Source organism: Pyrus communis, chromosome 15, assembly GCF_963583255.1.
Source record: "Pyrus communis chromosome 15, drPyrComm1.1, whole genome shotgun sequence".
In the NCBI taxonomy this organism is placed as follows: Eukaryota; Viridiplantae; Streptophyta; class Magnoliopsida; order Rosales; family Rosaceae; genus Pyrus; species Pyrus communis.
In genome coordinates, this window is record NC_084817.1 from 20811859 (window position 1) to 20831072 (window position 19214).

Here is a 19214-nt window from a genome sequence, read left to right on the forward strand (position 1 = left end):
TTATTTAATTCATCTAATGAATAGTAATTATTTTTAATAAACAGTAATTACTTTTTGCGTTTCTATTTTTATATTGAATAACCCCGACAATAGATAATAAAATATCAGTATTTTTTTTAAAATAATGCAAAATAATTTTATTTGTAATTTCAGATAAGATTTTTAATGTTGTAGTACTTTCTATTAATTTTTTTTCTTTTCTTTTCACATGGCGCAACACAACATTCCAAAACTTTCATTTTTTTCTTCACATGGTGCCGATGCACCTTTCAAAACCTCTTTTTTTACTATTTTTTCTTCTTTTCACATGATGCCGATGCACCATTTCAAAACCTTTTTTTTTACTATTTTTTCTTCTTCTTTTCACATGATGCCAACGCACCATTCCAAAAGTTGTGTGTTCTTTTTTTCTTTCTTTTTCAGTTGCTCTGCTCTCTCTCACTTTGAGCTCCGACGGCAGGGCCTCAAATTCACAGTTTTTCCTTAGTTAAAATCTCTCTTTTTAATCGATTTCGTTGTAGTACTTTCTATTAATTTTTTGTTCTTTTCTTTTCACATGGTGCAGCACACCATTTCAAAACTTTCGTTTTTTTCTTCACATGGTGCCGATGCACCATTTCAAAACCTTTTTTTTAAATTATTTTTTCTTCTTCTTTTCACATAATGCCAACGCACCATTCCAAAAGTTGTGTGTTCTTTTTTTCTTTCTTTTTCAGTTGCTCTGCTCTCTCTCACTTTGAGTTTCGGCGGCAGGGCCTCAAATTCACAGTTTTTCCTTAGTTAAAATCTCTCTCTCTCTCTCTCTCGTTCTCTCTCTCCCCCCCCCCCCCCCCCAAAAACAAATCCCAAATTGTGCGATATGGGCGCGCGAGTGTAAGGAGGGGGATCACTAGTGCGTGGAGGCGAAGACGGTGTGGGGTGCGGCGACAACTGCAGTGGAGGAGGGACTAGATCTCTTTCATTTATCTGTGGGTGTATCATCAGTCTCGGCGTCGAACTCCGGCGAGAGTGGTTGAGTTCCAAGCCAGAGTTTTACATTTTTTAAATTTTTTTATTAATATTATATATTTTTATTAATTTTATATTATGACTGACGTCATCTTAACGACAGCCCACGTCACAAGGCCGTCGGGCTCTCAGGCAGGCAATCCCTACCGGACCTGTCCCTTGAGCTGGCATACGCTGGACCTTATCCGCCGGCCTATTTGACTCTATTCCATCCCTAGTCCACCGGGTAATACACCACGGTGGAACTGCTCTAAGACGTGGATGTGTTGTTTAGCTGCCACGACTCTCGTGACTCTGTGACACACTCTACAAAACAAAACGTCTACTCAACTTCTCTCTCTCTTCACTCTCTCTCTCTCTGGATTTTGGATGAGTGCTAATCCTCCCGACTGCTCAAGGCAAAGAAATTTTTCGTTAAGTTAAGGCATGCTTCGTTGGTCAGGTTAGTTTATTTCTTGCTTTAATGGCTTAGCTATTTACAGACGTGAGCGTAACCACATTGGTTAAATCGGATTTGAGCCGTCACACCGGCTGGAACGGATGTACGCAAAGGCGTGTTCTTTCTTGTGCGATATTAATTTTTATGACGGTTGATTGATGTTGGAGCAGGCTAAGAAGTTGATGATGAAATTGAGGTTCCACCATAAAACCAATTGGCAATATGGGGAGTAGCCCAAGACCATATAAGCACATAGCAAACCTTGTCCCTCACCAATGTGGGACAACTCTCAACACGCCCCCGCACGTGTGGCGGATTTTCAAGCCTACACGTGGACAACAACTGGGTGACGTGGAGCGCGTGTGGCCGTTTGGCTTCACACGAGGACAACCCGCTCTGATACCATGATGAAATTGAGGTTCCACCATAAAACCAATTGGCAATATGGGGAGTAGCCCAAGACCATATAAGCACATAGCAAACCTTGTCCCTCACCAATGTGGGACAACTCTCAACAGTTGACAGCAAGGAATGAGCAGGAAGCAACAGAAGCCGAGCTTCAGACAGCCAAAATGCAAGTTGAAGTGATACCGCTGAGGATACCAAAAACAGACTCCACATGTAATGTAATTGCTCTAACAGTTCCACCTTTTTTTCTTTTGTTATAATTAAGCAGAAGTTTATGCAATTTAAAATTTTGAATTGATTTATATTGTTTGATTTCTGAATTTCTCTTTCCAACTAGATTCTTTTGCCTCCAAATTAGATGCATTTTCCTTCTTAGAATATAAGAAGAAAAATTGTTGCTTCACATCCTGCCAATTAATTTGGGATAGTACAGTATTCACCCATTTTTACTTAATTTTTGCCAAAAATATTTGAATATCAATCTCATAAATATCATCGATTTAGATGATATCATAAGCATCATATTAAATTTCATCAATCGAATTGCTTTTTCAAGGAATACAAGAAATTGATTTTTTTTCAGTTTATTCGATCCGATAGCAGAAAATCGAGAGAGATCTGTGAGAAGTCAAAATAAGGGTGTGGATAGCACTACCTTTACTTTAACTTATTTATAATGTGTAAATAATGTGCATTCACATATGATCCAACAAGTGCATAAAAACACACAACAAATAAGAAATAAGAAATCGCCAGAGAGTATGATAACTTTAAGCTATTTATACATTAAATTTTAATATTATCCTCATTAATTTGTGTTAATTAAAGAAGCACAGATATAATTTAGGTGGTACTGGAAGAAGAAGATGATGGACCTTCTAAACGAATATAGTCATACATGAGTCCATGGAAAGGAGCCAAAGGGCTAATGCTCATTGTTTGCGTTAGAAATAGGGTATTGGCTCCTTCCACCAGCAATGTGCCTGGTATATCTATGTTATACAGCCAGTACAGACCATGGATTCCATGCCTAGCAATTGTATTGTCCTTTCCAATCACTCCGGTCGTAAACAGCGGAGGGTCGGCTTTCGAATCATTTATTTGAATCTTCAATAGGAAAAAAAACAACAAAAGCAACCAGATTAGTTAGAGCATTGGTTACACTTACATGCAATTCTACACACAACATGTACCTGTAATTCTGCAATGTTTGCAGTAGCAAGGGCTATTCGAAGTTTGAGGGTATCACTTTCACTGAAATGCTTAAGTTGAAACTTGATTTGCCATGTAGTGCCTTGATATGTGTCATCATCTTTCTTCCTATATATTGTGAAACAAAAGGCTCGAAGTTAAGGATACGGATTTAATTTCGAAATTTATTTGTTAAGTTAACTACTCACAAAGAATGACACATTGAGAAAGTAAAGCCAATGTAGGTTAGGAACTCCACCTAGGAACCTGGGCGAAGAACCAATCTTTAGTATAGTCACTGGTGCCGATGCTGTAAATTAAATCTTCATCAGGATATAACTCTTGATATCTTTCCCATAATCCGTACTGCCTGAACCTGAAAGTGTAGGTGAGAAAATGATCAAGATCTTTTATTTAGTGGAACATGAAGAAAGTTGAGGTTCCACCATAATCAAGTGGTAATATGGAAGGTAACCAACTACTTATAAGCACATGTAAAGTCCCTTTTTTTACCGATGTAGGATTAATATTCTCAACCGAACATACACACACATATAGGAAAATGTGTTAGCAAATGAAAGGATGACAAAAGAAAAAAAAAAACTCATGGCAAAATTGTTCTTATTCTAGTGACAAACAAAGAACACAAACTTCTATAAAATTACAAAAAAGTGTATTTATAAAGACCTGATCTTGAAACAAAAGGGTTCACGATTAATAGAGAAAGCCCTAATACATAAAACACCACAAAAGAATACCCTAACATAAAAATAAACCAAATTGCTAACTTGCTAACTTTTCCAACAAAATGTTCTCTTGGTTCTCTTGCCAGACTGATGTCTATATTGCTAGCTAACTGTGAATCTAGATCACGTATTCAAGCAAAAGCCAAAATCAAGTTCATGAATGGTGGCAACTAGCCATCTTATCTTTGCCAAAGATGTCTGACAAGAGAACATTTATCTATGATGTATAGTCGCTTATACGTTCACAGACTACTATAGTACTAATGTAGATTTCTGTGACTAAATTTAAATTCCATAGAGATGAAGTGGTCAGTTAACCAAGCTCGAAAGCTAACCTATCAGGATGGTTGACATAAAGTTTATTGATATACATTGGATTAGGATCAGGAATATAGAATTCAGCAGCAGAACGATCAGGGATGCCAATTTCCCACAGCGTTGGTCCATCTCTTGGAGGTTCATATACAATATCATCCACATCAATATCACCACCTGCTTATTAATATAGACATAAATTAAAGTATTGATCATAACTCAATTTTACGTAGCGGTAATTCATCAAATCTTCTGGAAGAGAAAAGTATGAGAGAGAGACCTGCGGTTATGCTAATAGTTGCGTCATATCGATAATCTCCAATGAAACCAGGACACCATGCATAGAGATTATAGTCACCCTCACGTATATTCTGAATAGAGTAATATCCTTTCTCATCTGCCCTAGTCCAGAACTGGTAGCCCTGATATATAAAATGCAAACATTGTCAACCAATTGAGTTGCAATACTCCTTCGTACTAGTTCCTGTTTTTCAAGTTCTTGGAAAACAGAACTTGCTCGGTTATAAAGTTGAGAAAACAAATCACCTTACAATCTCTTTGCCATGATCCAGCGTCTCCTGGTGGTGCCAAGCCTACATACGCACCGTTTCCAGGTATGCGATCTTTACTAACATACCTAGACATGTATAGATTTAAGTAAAATTTTGGACGAATTTCACAAAAACTGGGAATAAAAGACGGTATATACAATTCTCATGATATCTATATACTTCCAATAATCTACTAATTAGTTAGCTTAAGTAATATTACATGACGAGGTGTTTTTAATTGGGTTAAGTGCTAGTACCTATCCAGAATCTGTATTCGACCCTTAACATTACCCCGTTGATGCGGTGGCGGATAATCCTTGGAAGCAGGAAACTTGTAAGGCCAGCTTTGCACTTCTGTCATCATCTGAATATCCAAAGTAAATGTTCTAGCTACTTATTAGTTATTAGTCTTTGAATTTTTTGAACATAAATGAATATAAATACTTTTAGAGTTTGTTTAAATTAGAATAAAAAAGGTCGACCTGTTTTTTTGCATCATCCCAAAGTGGTGATGGATCAGTTGCATCGGACGCAGAATTAAGATAAATGAATACGGGGCCAAAAACTTTCTTCCACGGCTCATCTGGTTTCAGCTTCAGTACTAGGTCCTCTCCTGAATAATGAGCGCTAAGAAACATCTGCTTTGTATTTTCAACAATATAAATCAACTTATTTCTAAGAATAAATAAAGTATAATATAGTTAATTCTGTAGATTTTCAAATATTCTACTCTGTTAAGTTTTCGACGTGAGATGTATCTTGTATTTTGTAACACTGCTTGTTGTCAATGGATGCAACCAAGGGCGGAGCCAACTACTGACTGCCCTGGCCTCTAGCATTCCCCAAGTTTTAAAAGATGAAATTGTTTGCTGTTAAGATAAGCATGCTATGGTCTTTATTGCACAAAACAAAAATTTAGCCTACCCTCAATGTTTAAATTTCACTACACACTCATATTTTAAGAAAATTGAATTAGTTCACCCTTATTTAAATTCCTAGCTCTGCCGTTGCTTGCAACAATTTATTTCATTTACCGCAAGGCAAAAGGGGCCAACATGGGAGGTGAGATTCTGTTTGAGAGGTCCACCGGATCGAAATTCATCACTGGGTGTTATTTGCCAAAAGCCAACGGGTGGGTCCATACATACCCAACCATGAACATGCAGGTTTTGGTTCTCGCATGAGTATTCGTACTTATCATCCACCTACAATTTGCAATTGTATTTTTTTAATTATTAATAAATATTGTACTTATTTTCGAAAAAACTTTTGTATAGAAATTTGGTAAACCCTAACCTTACTAAACCAACCATTAACCCTAGTCTTGAACTCTGATACAATTAAGTTCAAGAATATTTTCGTAATTAACCCTAGCTAGTAGCTAGACCTCTTTATAGAGGAGGATAAATTTACCTCTCCCTTGAATTCTGGCTCTATAGGATCGACAAGAAGGACTGCTTCAGGGTAAGCTAGGGCTTGACTTCTCTCAGGAGATCGATCGTCAGGGAGGGGCATGTATCTTTGCCTGTTATCTGCTATGGCCATATAGTGAAACCTGATAAATCACCCACCAAAAATATTAAAGATAGTCAATTAGTATTCCCAGTAAATAACATACTAGCTTATATACAATTATTGTTAACGTTTCATTATTTGAACTCTAAGACTTCATAGGGCTGTGAAGCTGAAATATGATCTCTTGCAAGGAATCACAATTTTTAACAACAAAATAATCATTTTGCGTTCATACTTTCCACTACGGAGGAACAACGATTACTATTTCGATTACTATTTTTAAGTGTCGATAACAACGACGACAAATTATATAGCTAACTTGATTATTGATAGAAAACAATGAAGAAAGTTTTATCTACTTTTCTTTTCTGAGCCTGAAGACAATCCTGGTCTGTGGAAGGTTGAAAGGAGGCCATTCTTTCAAGTGCTCATAGATGGCATATGAGTAGAAGCCTGAAGAATTACGAAGCATTATAAATCTGCAAAATGTAATGTCATGTTATCAAGACTCTGACACTCGATTATTAGTTCAAGTTTTTCATTTCTTAAGAACTACGTGAATTATTCAAACCTTTTATCTATTTTGAGAGGGACAAGTTCTCCCTTTTGAGACGGATTCCACTTTCTTGTGAAGGAGATCTCTACTTGGTCCTCGTTTTCCACTCGAACCTTGAATTTTGTCCCTTTAATCCTGTACAGGAGCCACAATTATTGCTTAGAAGAGAAGCCATGAACACTACAAGAAAAGTTGACAAGATCGCCACTAATATTATTGTACAAAATGAGGTGGGTAAAGGCAATGTTCACCTTTTGCCGCTGATAAAGTTTTATCCACCTCATTTTATACCACTAACATGTTAGCGGTTATTGGCAACTTTTCTTGTAGTGTTGACTAACCGATTTGATACAAGAGATATAAAGATCAATAATTTAAAGACTCTTAGATTAAGTCCAAAGCTTAAGCTGCTATTGGATTTAGTACAATTCATTTTCTTATCGATTTAGGTCCAATGGACCTTTTTTTCTGCCACATTTTCCCTTTAAGGATTTAGTCCAATTGGCCTGAAAAACTGGATTTATATCTAGTTTTCTCAACACTTTAATAGTAGAGTAGTCTTACGTACACATCAAATGTCCCGGTTGTGCCCACACTTCCTGCTTCACTCCAAACAAGGTCCCAATACCTTCAAATTTCCAAGTTTTAGTATAAGTGAAACTGTTCATACCTAATTTTGGTACTGTTTCAACATTGATCATGAACGAAGAAAAGAACTATAAGCAGTTACATGGTGAAGTATATATACCCTCTATTTACTTCTTCATCAAGAACTTCGAGCAAATTGTCAATGCCATTGTATTGTATTTTGGTAACAATTCCATCTGGTTTTGATAACGTAACTTGGAGTATGCCATTATCCATGACCACCTGTTTGCGGAAAAGGTTCAATACAATATATTACGCATGTGACAATTTTTTTGGGGTCTCAGACACTTTATTTAGGTTAATTTTGACATAAATTACAATTTAGTAATGCCAGAAAATGCTCATTGGTGCAAAAAGATGACAGAGATTTGCTCTAATTAAGCCTCTAACCTAAATGTTGTACTTGCAATGTTTTTAGTGACACTGGGAGAGGAGAATCGAATTTGAGACCTCGAGTGAACTTATGTGAATGCTTTATTAGGGTAAAAATTTGAGTGCTTCTATTTTAATCTAACATTTGGCTAGTCCACTCAACATATAAGGTTAATTCTGTCACCTTATTAATTTTATAATCATGAGTTTGAACTCATCGCCGCTTCTATCAAAATATAATCTGGAAGTTATGTTTCACTATGATGACCACAACCATATGGTAATCATGATTGCCTGATTGGCCAGCCGGTATTATGTTGTCTGAAATTCCAACAATTTCGGAGTACACCCACACACTTGGTTTACCATGCATATTGTAAGTTTCGTGAAGTTTACGTAGAAAAAGGCCAAAAAACAAAACCCACATGACGAAGTGACGGGATCATCAAAACCAAATTAACATGAAATTAAGTAGCGCTTTATCATAATTTGCATCCTGTTAAACATCCTAAGACCAAAGATAGAATCCATTCACTTCGCTTAACGATCAATCTAATCTTGAAATACATGCATATACATTCATTAGGGTTCTATATATATAGCATGATGAAACTTACATAACGGTCCTGAATATTCAGTTGCACGCTCTGAGATGACATATAGTGAGGCTTCGATCGATCGATCTCTAGCTATAGCGATCTTACGAGCCTGCTTCTTTGGCAGAACAAAAATCTCAATGACAGTGTGGCGTTTGAGGTACTTCATGAATTGCATATATATAAAGAAGTTGTCTTTCTGCTGGTGCGGGATTTTCTTCAACTTCAAAATTAAGCGTTCTTACTTTTACTTCTCTCTTGCGTGCGAATTTGAAAAGTGGATTATTCTATGATGTGCAAAAAGCAAAAAGCAAAAAGCCGCACCAAACCCATCTGTCATGAACAATGTGTGCATATCTGTTCCTTCTTTAGGGTACAATCAAGGAATCCGTGCTATTGAAATTTGATCCAACAGCTACAAATAAAACCTCATTTTAAAAGTTATAATAACTTCATCCGTTGAATCAAATTTCAATAGTCCAGATTCTCTGATTTGATGGATTAGGAAGAAGAGATCCAGAGATAGATCATTTTCCATAACGATCTCAATGTGATGTTTTGCGAACCTCACCAAATATTCTTGATGCCTTTAAAGTCTGAAGTCGACGTCAACTGATTAAACTTTCTTAATATTGTTGCTTGCACGCTGAAAAGCTGTATGGTGATTAATGTTTGGTGACTAGTTGAAGTTTCATTTAAGTTCCAGTTTTAGTAAGGAACTAGCAATGGTGCCCGCGCGATACTGCTGGCGTGAAATTCAACATGTTCAAATGCATTCTTAAGCAGTATCAATTTGAATGCAATTAATCAAAGCACAGGTTGCAGCATACCTTGTAATTTGTCCAAGGTGGAATTATTTTGTGATAAGGTATTGGAAAAACAAAATTCAAATCTATTATAGAACAATATTCCAATCAAATAGATATGGGATCACATTGACCATAAACTATTACAATATTCCACAGTTCATTACATTAGCATTTCTAGCCATTAGAACCTCGAAGACATAACTAATCAGTGTTATAGAAACTTACCACGAAATTAACAAAAGAGAATAGAAGACCGTAAGCTTCATTCGGTTTCATAGCATATCATATTCGTTTAAGAAAACCTCCTTGTAGTTTGTCGTTCAACAAATCCTACTCAAAGTAAAAATAACAGTAATAACTCACAGGAGCATAAAGTATAACCATTAAATTAAATTCAATAGAACATAAAATATAATGACTACTATACGTATAACTCCATAAATTCCTTACCACGCAAACCTTGGGAGGTCCAATAGGTCTAAAAGTCTCAAAACCCTCTCCATATTTAGCTTCAATGCCTGAAAACACTGAAAAACGGAGGAAAAAACATAAATTCATCAAAATTCCTATCTTATTTACACATATTTACAACTATGTTTACCTTGTTCTTAATTGCTAAAAGAACTGAATAGTTTCTTCAATCGATTCTCAAATGCATTAATAAGATATGTTAAAAACAAACATATGTTGATCTACCAATGTAAGTGTACCATGAGAAGAAAAACTAAATTTTCAATTGCTCATCAATAATTAAAACTGACATATGTTAAAGGATGCATATGAGAAGAAAGTAGACTTTTCAATTTGCTCATCTCACATTTTTTATTAAGTTGATTCACCAAGGTATCAGCCAACATCACATAAGAATATGCATATTCCAAGAGGAATGTGACTAACCAGAGAGATTGGTGATGGCATTTGAGATAGCAAGGGCAGTTCAGACACCTTTCCTTCATCCAGACATGTCTCCTCCGAGTAACAGCTTTGCGAACGTCTCCATCATTTAAACATCTGCAATCACAAAATAAATACGAAATAATTAAAATTTAAAAAAACAAATAAATCATGTTAATTAGAACAGAATCAGATAACAAAATTTTCAGCTGCACATAAATTGGTATGTATTTTCACTGAGTTTTCAGGATGTGAATACCACTGGACATCCCCTAAATTTTCTCGGAATTGTTTAGTGAGCAAGAATTTCCCAGAAGCCCAAATTTAGAAAGGAAAAAAAACACATTTAAACATAAAAAGGAAAAAAGATAAACAAAACAAAATGAAATACCAGATAAAACACTCAATTAAAAATAACTAGCAGAACAAAAAGCCAATGACAAAAAATATGACCATATGTAGCAAATCCAAAGCACACCCTAGAATCTTAATAAAGATAGAGAAATAAGAAGCAGCTTTCAAATAAAAAAAAAGGACATAAAACTAATTTAATAGTACCTAATTTAGCATGTGGGGGATTCAAATTGGATGTTCATCACTAATAATATTTCACACTGTTTACAAATAGGTAAACTGTGTCCTAAATGATGTTTGCATACTGTCTTCTACTCTACTCTGTCCAAGTGTATATCGTGTTGGACTCAAACCCAACCTTAACCTGCAAAATTAAAGTTAAAATATTTTTGTTTCGAATGATCTGATACCCGAGAATAGAAAAGGATATATGATAATAGAGAAAGGCCAAAAAGAAGAAACACCCATTCACTAAACCATCCCTTCAAATCAACACACAGTCAGCATGCAGATAAAGATCGCTTTGGACATAAAGTCACGCAACAATGGGAACATGACTACCCAGATAGAACTGTGATTAACTCACTCTATCTGTAAACAAAAGAAACCCAAATCAAGTTCAGTAAGAATTATGCACGACCTTTTTGAAAACTATATAATGAATTATAAAAAATTGTTAAACAAACATGGACTGGAGGTTATCTTAAAATTTATTTAAATGGAAAATGGTAAATTTGGTTCACTTGAGATGCTAACCTTTCAAAATGCAATACTAATAAAAGTTGCACTTGCATATTAGGATGAAATACATTAACGCTTACACTTAATCAGAAAAAAATAACAAAATTCTAATTTGTTTTTCTACTCAATGTTCCAGGAAATTGCCTAAATAGCAATGAACAATTGCACATGGAGCCTACCTTTTGAGTAGCACTTGAAAGCTCTCTTTGAACTCTCGTGTGCTCATATGAGAGGGAATTTTGTTGTTGCTCAATTTCAAGTCTAGCCTCTCTTTCCCTACAGAAGTTAACTAAATTTAGCCACATTGAATATCAAACCCATCTAATTATCATCTTATCCAACTCTTATTTCGTAAATTTCTCTTGCAAAGAAGCATAGTTTTTCCTGAGCCCCACAATAATCTAATTCAATTCCTCTTCCTTGCTTTTCAATAAGATCCCTATTATCAAACAAACACAATTACTGTAGTAAACAACTTCATTGATTATTCAAACACACAAAAGATGTTATTCATACCCATTTCACTGCGTTGCCGCTCTAACCATGAAAAATTAAAATTAATAATAATCGCTCAAATCAATTACAGTATATCACAAATTATGCCATTTAATAATCAATAAATTTAAGAAAATTTAAAATGAAATCAAAATCCTTAAATATCCTAATTTTTTCGAATTTCGGAAGCCAAACAATAAAAAAAAAGAAAAAAGAAAAGGAGATGAATGAGAAATGAAGGTTGAGTAACTAACTTGTCAGGATTTGGATAAGAGGCAGGAAGAGAAGGCCATGATCGGAATTCAGTATTCCTCTTCTTCTTGTAATTTCTGTTTCTCCTTTCAGATTTCAAATACAAAACCACCCATACTTAAATCAACTTAATTCCTGTAAAAAGTTTGGTATAAAACTTTCACGACACTTGTATAAAAATCCAGCATGCATAGTTCTTTTAAAATCAACACATAACTTCATTTTAAACTTGTGAAGGCACAAACTTAATCAATTGATTTATATTTAAATAGAAAGAAAGTAGTAGTCAGTTTTACCTATTTTTTGTTTGGTCACTCCATTTCTATTTTTAATTAGAAGCTTGTAACTTTTATGCATTTTCCTATAATTTTTACTTCCCTTCCCTTCCCCTGCTGCATAAATAGTAGAGTAGCTCTCGTTTACCTACAACAAATTAAAAACCATTTGGAGAAAATAACCAAGCATTTGGTTATTAGATTCTTAGTAGGCAAAGCAAGAAAATTACACATAACGAAACTATTGAAACTTTAAAACCCACTTCCCAAATTAGATTCTATGACTGGCTAATGAGCATATCGATTTAAACTATCATCCCAAACCTGCAATGCCTGAGGTTTTTTTTTTTTCTAGACAGTCTAATTAATCATTTTTAATAGAAGAATACAATTCATATAACAATAATTAGTAGAGAAAACAAACGCAGTAATGTAAAAATCATGGGGTTACTTGAATTTTGAGGGCTGAGGACGATCGCTTAATAGCACCAAGTTCCATTTTTAGTCAGAGTCCGAAACTGAATTTGAGACTCTTCTAGGTTCCTGTTAACAAACATAACATGGTGGACCAAATTAAAAACATATTTAAACCAAAAATTATAATTTGAGTTTTTCTAATTTTTTTCTATAAGAATTCTCATAACTCTAAACAAAAAGAAATGTTTACTGCAATTCTCATAATTCTTATAATTTGAGGTTAGATTGCAGGACAACCAACCTCTACTCGTTTTCTAGCAAATTTGGGGTCCTTTGATTTCTAGACTTTGAGTAGAAACTGATTATACCATGGGCTAATATTCAAGTACCACAAAATATAATTTGATCGTAGTAAGCTTTTCGATTCAGTCCAAACGAAGGTATTATATGTTCACATATATATATATATTCACAACCATAAAAAAGAAGAAAACAACTCTTGGTGCAGAGCAAAAATGAAGCTGAAGCGATGATCAACACGCGGAGAGCATTTGGGCTGAAAAAAAAAAAAATCAAACGTTGGATTCGAGGGCAAGAAGGTCATTTCACTACAGCAAAGAGGGAGAAAAGAACTGGGAAGGAATGGGAGGGCAGCTTGGGGAGTTCACTGCTGGTGAACAGTGCTTGCTCTCACAGGATGAACAGTGTTTTCTGCTGAACTTTAGTATATAGATATAGATAATATATATTTTTTTCCTCCCACCTCACATCATGACCTCACACTTTCAGATTGGACTATCTTTCCTATATATATTTCTCCCACTTCGCATTTATTAGCCCTTTTTTGAGGAATGAGCCTTCATTACTACCACCACCACGACGTAACTGCAATGGCAATGACATCTCTGTTTTCCTGTCTTTTTCTTAAATGGAAGGGAACGATCAAGACATGCTCATCAATTTCCTTGGTATGCTAAACAAAAAAAATATTAGAAAACAAAAACCAAACACATCAAATCAGCTTTTCATATTTTTTAATCATTTTTTTCTCTCTAACCGATATCTTTATCATTTTATGCAATTGTGGCATCCCTTCTGTCCTCTGTCTTTTCAAGGAATGGGTCTTCGCATTTATTATCTCTTTTGTGAGTAGCTTTTTTCTTTCGGCTTTTTTTCAAAGGCTTCGGATGTAGCACAGAGGGGAGTAAATGCTGATGAGAGACGCAAGACCTCGAAGATTGTTTTTTCTTTTCCATGATGACCAACACATGCATACAAAGGGTAAAATTGTAAATTTACTGTACAGAACGGAAAAAAATAGCTGTGAATGGGCAGCAGCGCAAGGGCAGTTCCGCCAAAACACCGTTCGTGTATAGTGCTTTTCTACCGGGTTTTAGTATATAGATAATATGAAAAGGGAAGGTAGAAGTGGGAGGGAGAATGAAGCAAAAAAAAAAAAAAAAAAAGAATGTATGAAACCAAACTGTTTTTATAAGGTAAGAAACATTAATAATAAAAAATGATACTCGTATGACATAGTGTACTATCATTTGTATCATCTCTCTAATAAAGTTGGGATCCACATGCGTTGATTGATCCTAAATCAGGAACATCATAACAATAGTATCATGATTACAACTACAATAAAAAAATATAATATAAAATTATAGCCACATAATCACACATACCAAAATGAAAGACAATGCTTATGGGGGACAAAACAATTTGCATCATATTTTGATGAATTTGCAAAAGACAATGCTCCATCGACAAAGAAGTCTTGCTAGCCATGAGGCATCAGAAAAATCTGCTCATAGTTCTTTGCCAAGGGAAAAACACACATAATAAAAAAAACACAACACAAAACAAACTCCTTGGAAGTACGATTTCTAAACCATGAGAGACCTACACGTAACCAACAGGAAAGATAAACTCACAAGGCGTAAACTCTATAAGATGGACCCAACACCATCAAATACACAAGGTAAACATCGTACCATTCACCTGAAGACCTTGAAACGAGAAACAATAAGAAAATAAGCCTATGAATCAAAGCCACTACAATTGACGTCCACAAGGGAAATATTGCACCACTTTGTGATGATTTTGCAGTTGTTAAGAAAACCCTCTTATTTCGTGTCACTAAATTAGTCTAATATATGAAATATTTGTAAAATATCATCTTATGATTAAACTTTATAACACACTTCCAACAAATGGCTTAAAACCATTTCAAGAGGTTTAAGTTGATGGGGCTTTCAATGGATCATTGAAATTTGGTGGCGTTGGTGTTGTGGTTCGAGACAAAGCCATAGCCATAGGATTGTTTGTTTGTATGGTCTCTCATATCACTAGTCCAAAGGCTATGAGGTTCATGTCATCAAGGGAGGGTGTGCATCTCACTTTAGAGCATCATCAAAACCGCATGCATCTCAAGAGTGACTCTTTTCAGCTAGTTCATACGATTGGAAGCCCTTAAGAGGATTCTTCTTTCTTTAGGTCTAGTTTTTTTTATAACCTTAAGCATTAGCTTCGCTCCTTCGATGATTCACATGTGTCCCATCCTTCTACCAATGTTGTGGCACATCGTTTGGCCAAGTTGGAATATGTATATCCTTGATTCGATGACTTCTATATATCATCTAGATGTACATTTTAAAGATACTACTTATTAAGTAATAAAATTGCTACTGTATTCTCCTACATAAAAAAGTATTACCACCTATAATAAAAACAAAAATTAATTACATCTTGTTGTAGGCCTATTTAACTGAGCTATTCTAGGGGAATAGAGAGGGGAGGCCGGCAACAATAAGAGATAGAAGAGAGAGATTTAATTGTGAGGTGTGTGCTGTATCACCCCATTGTGCCTTTATTTATAGTAGTAGGATAAGTTAAATCCTTACCCTTTTAGGATTACAACTCTAATAGGAATTAAACTACTAAAGGGAATATTCAAAGATACCACTAGATACATTATGATTTACACAATCACATTCTTATTCTAAATATGACTGCAACACTCCTGCTTAAGTGTGTAAATACTCAAACAAAACATCGCATCAGATCTTCAGCAGATAAGGTAGAATAGTTGATGAAGTTGGCACAACGGGCAAATGTGAGTCTCAAATTTAAGAAAGTATACATTGGTAGTAAAACTCACAAAACCTCACTATGGTAAAACCCAAGGCATGGGGAAAACCCATAGACTAAAGAGAAAAGTGAGAAGTATGCATAATGTCTAAAAAAAAAGGTCAAACATGACGAAAGTAGTGAACTCAGTGGAGTATGATCATCCCAGATGGGTGCCTCGTCAAAACCTCGTTAGGTAGCAAAAACCTAGTGGGAAAAATGCTTCTAATCGTAGGAAAAAGAGTACATTAAGATCAAGTGAGTATGCTTCAAGATACTCCCCTTAAGTTAGATATAACTTCCAAATAAGAGAACTGCAAGCAATTCAACTCAGATAATTTACGTATACTGATTCCTTGGACAAGCTTCTGAAAAGTTGACTTGGGCAATAACTTGGTAAAGAGATTAGCCAGGTTGTAACTTCAACGTTCTGATGATGTTGTTGCTGGTGAGAATAAAAGAACTTCGGCGCTATGTGCTTGGTGTTATGTCCATTGATGTATCCCTTGTTTAACTGCTCGATACATGCTGCATTGTCTTCAAAGATCATCGTAAGAAGGTCAATAAAAAAAGTAAGACCACTAGAGCTTTGAATATGTTCCATGACTACTCTCAACCAAAAGCACTCACGCTATGCTTCATGCAGGACGAGAATCTCATCATGGTTCGAAGAAGTCGCAATTAGCATTTGTTTGGTAAAACTTCAAGAAATAACGGTGTCTCTAACGATAAAGACATAGCCTGTTTGGGAACTTGCCTTATGTGGGTCAGACAGATATCCAGTATCTGCGTAACTAATAAGGCGGGAATCAACCTGAGAATTGAGGGGTGCGGTAACTCTCGAAGATTCGTGGGTGTAGAACAAGCCAAAATTCATCATACCCTTGAGGTAGCGAAAAATGTCTTTAACACCATTCTAGTGTCTAGGTGTGGGCGCATTGTTGTATCTAGCCAAAAGATTAGCAATGAATGAGATATCGGGCCTAATGCAGTGGGCCAAGTAAATAAAACCCCAATTGCACTTAGGTATGGAACTTCAGGTTCCAAAATATCTTCCTCATCTTCTTTTGAACGGAAGGGATCTCGTTTAGCATCTAGAGTTCGAACGACCATAGGTGTACTCGAAGGCTTTGTTTTATCTTTATTAAAACGTCGAAACACCTTTTGGGTGTAGTTCAATTGATGTACTAGGATTCCATCCGAACAATGCTCGATCTCCAGGCCAAGGCAATATCAAGTTTTCCCAAGATCTTTCATCTCAAATTCTGATTTCAAGTGAATGGCAATTTCCTTAAGCTCTACGGGAGTTCCAATAAGGTTCATGTCATCGACATAAACTGCAACGATCGCAAATCCGGAATATGACTTCTTTATGAACATGCATGGGCATAATTCGTTGTTCACATAACCCTGACTTGTCAAATATTCACTCAGGCGATTATACCACATCCGCTTGAATTGTTTCAATCCGTAGAGTGATCTCCTCGATCTAATAGAAAAAGTGTTTTGTGGTCTAGAACTATTTAAACTAGTCAATGGAAGTCCTTTTGGAACTTTCATGTAGATTTTCGTATCTAAATCCCCATAAAGATATCTGGTTACCACGTCCATAAGCTGCATATTCAGTTTTTTCAAAAACTACCAAACTAATTAGGTAGTCGAAAGTTAGAACGTCAATTACAGGGGAATATGTCTCTTTGTAACCAATCCTAGGATGGTGAGAAAAGTCTTGCGCTACGAGGCATGCTTTGTATCATATTATTTCATTCTTCTCATTATGCTTCCTTACGAAAACCCACTTGTAGCCCACTGGCTTCATATGTGGTGGAGTAGGAACTATAGGTCTAAACACCATATGTTATGGATTGCTTGTTTCCAGTTTGACCAATCTGTTCTACGTCGGCATTTATCAACAAAATGTGGTTCAATGTCATTGCTAAGCATGATGTCAGTAGCTACTATGTACACAAATGCATCATCGACGATCATCTCATTTCGATTTCAAACCTCATCCAATACTTCACAATGGACCGCAATTTCGCGATTCTCGGGAGGTCGGGTTGTCTCGTCTAAGACATCACCGTAATCTAGAATAACCTCATGCATTGGAACACATGAGTGAGCGATGGTCGGATTCAAACTAGGGTCACTAGTTGGTGCCGATTTCCTCTTTTGGGGTTGTGAATCCTTTAAACCAAGGGGTTTGCCACGCTTCAGGGTCGGAGTAGATGATTGGCCAACCGCCAATGTACCGGGTCACGTGGAAGTTGTGGCCTCCCCACATTCGGGGAAGGTCCTGCCTTCCCAGGCGGTGTTACGACGTACGCGGGGTACGTTTATCCTTGCATGTGCGTTTGCAGCAGGTATATGTGATCATGTCACCTTAGCTAGATCGGTAAAAGCATCCGGCATGCTTTGAGCAATGCTCTGAATATCTATAATTTGTCGCACCTTAGTTTCAGACTAGGCAGTGAGGGGATCTAAATGAGACATAGTGGGAACATACCACAACAATTTGCAACGTTCTCCAGGAACGTTAGCATGCTTATATCCCCCTAATGACGAGAAAATTGTCTCTTCAAAGTGACAATCTGCAAAACGTGTGGTAAAAAGATTTCCTGTCAACGGCTCTAAATAACGAACAATTGACGGCGAATCATAACCGATATAGATTCCCATTTTTTCTCTAAGGACTCATTTTGGTACGTAATGGCGGCGCTATTGGCACATAAACTACACATCTAAACACACATAAATGCGAGACGTCAGACTCGTATCTTGTAACCAACTGTAACGGTGAATGAGGTTAGGTAGTGGTGGGCTTCAGGTGGACCAGCATAACTGTGTGCAATATTACATAGCCTCAGGCAGATACCGGCAGTTTGGTTCGCATAACCAAAGTCTGAGCTATCACTTGAAGATGCTTTTATGAAAGTTTTTGCCAGGCCATTTTGGGTGTGAACTTGGGGTATATGATGTTCCACATCAATCCTTACTGACATGCAATAATCGTCAAAAGTCTGTAACGTAAACTTTCCAACGTTATCCAGTCGAATTGACTTGATCGGATACTCAGGGTGGTAAGCCCTTAGCTTAATAATTTATGCTAGGAGTTTTGCAAATGCAACATTACATGTGAACAATAGGCAAACATGTGACTATCGTGTCGATGCATCAACCAACACCATAAAGTATCTAAATGGTCCGCATGTTGATTGGATAGGTCCACAAATATCCCCTTGAATCCTCTGAAGAAACTTAGAAGGGTTGTGAATAATCTTTGTATTTGAGGGTTGAGTATTCAACTTCCCCAAAGAACACGCTTTGCATGGCAGGAATCAAACGGAAGGATGTAAATGATGCCCATGTGATGATTTGAGGATACGGTGCGTCATGTCACATCCGAGATGTCCCATACTATCATGACAAAGCTGCAAAATGCTCTGGAACTTAGGCACAAGGCAGGCCACATGGTGGACTTTTATGCCGCGAATGGTTGT

At 36.2% G+C, this 19214-nt stretch overlaps 1 protein-coding gene and 1 long non-coding RNA gene across 3 annotated transcripts; both read right to left on the reverse strand.

The window, feature by feature from the left end:
* Positions 1–2584: 2584 nt before the first annotated feature.
* On the reverse strand, positions 2585–8408 carry LOC137718508 (uncharacterized). Of its 2 annotated transcripts, none has more exons than XM_068458066.1 (15): positions 8367–8408; positions 7478–7599; positions 7298–7357; positions 6745–6864; positions 6533–6652; positions 6072–6213; positions 5693–5863; positions 5141–5296; positions 4916–5022; positions 4654–4744; positions 4388–4529; positions 4128–4284; positions 3306–3422; positions 3049–3175; positions 2585–2962 (listed from the first exon to the last, which is right to left on the reverse strand). In XM_068458066.1, the coding sequence occupies exons 1-15, from the start codon at positions 8406–8408 to the stop codon at positions 2699–2701; spliced, it is 1938 nt and encodes a 645-aa protein (XP_068314167.1). In that variant the 3' UTR covers positions 2585–2698. The 2 variants fall into 2 exon arrangements, with proteins under 2 accessions (XP_068314167.1, XP_068314168.1); XM_068458067.1 differs by having other exon boundaries at positions 7460–7599.
* Positions 8409–9084: 676 nt separating this feature from the next.
* On the reverse strand, positions 9085–10307 carry LOC137718511 (uncharacterized). The gene is made up of 3 exons (XR_011065895.1): positions 10052–10307; positions 9605–9681; positions 9085–9484 (listed from the first exon to the last, which is right to left on the reverse strand). It is a non-coding gene; the product is annotated as an uncharacterized lncRNA (long non-coding RNA).
* Positions 10308–19214: the final 8907 nt, after the last annotated feature.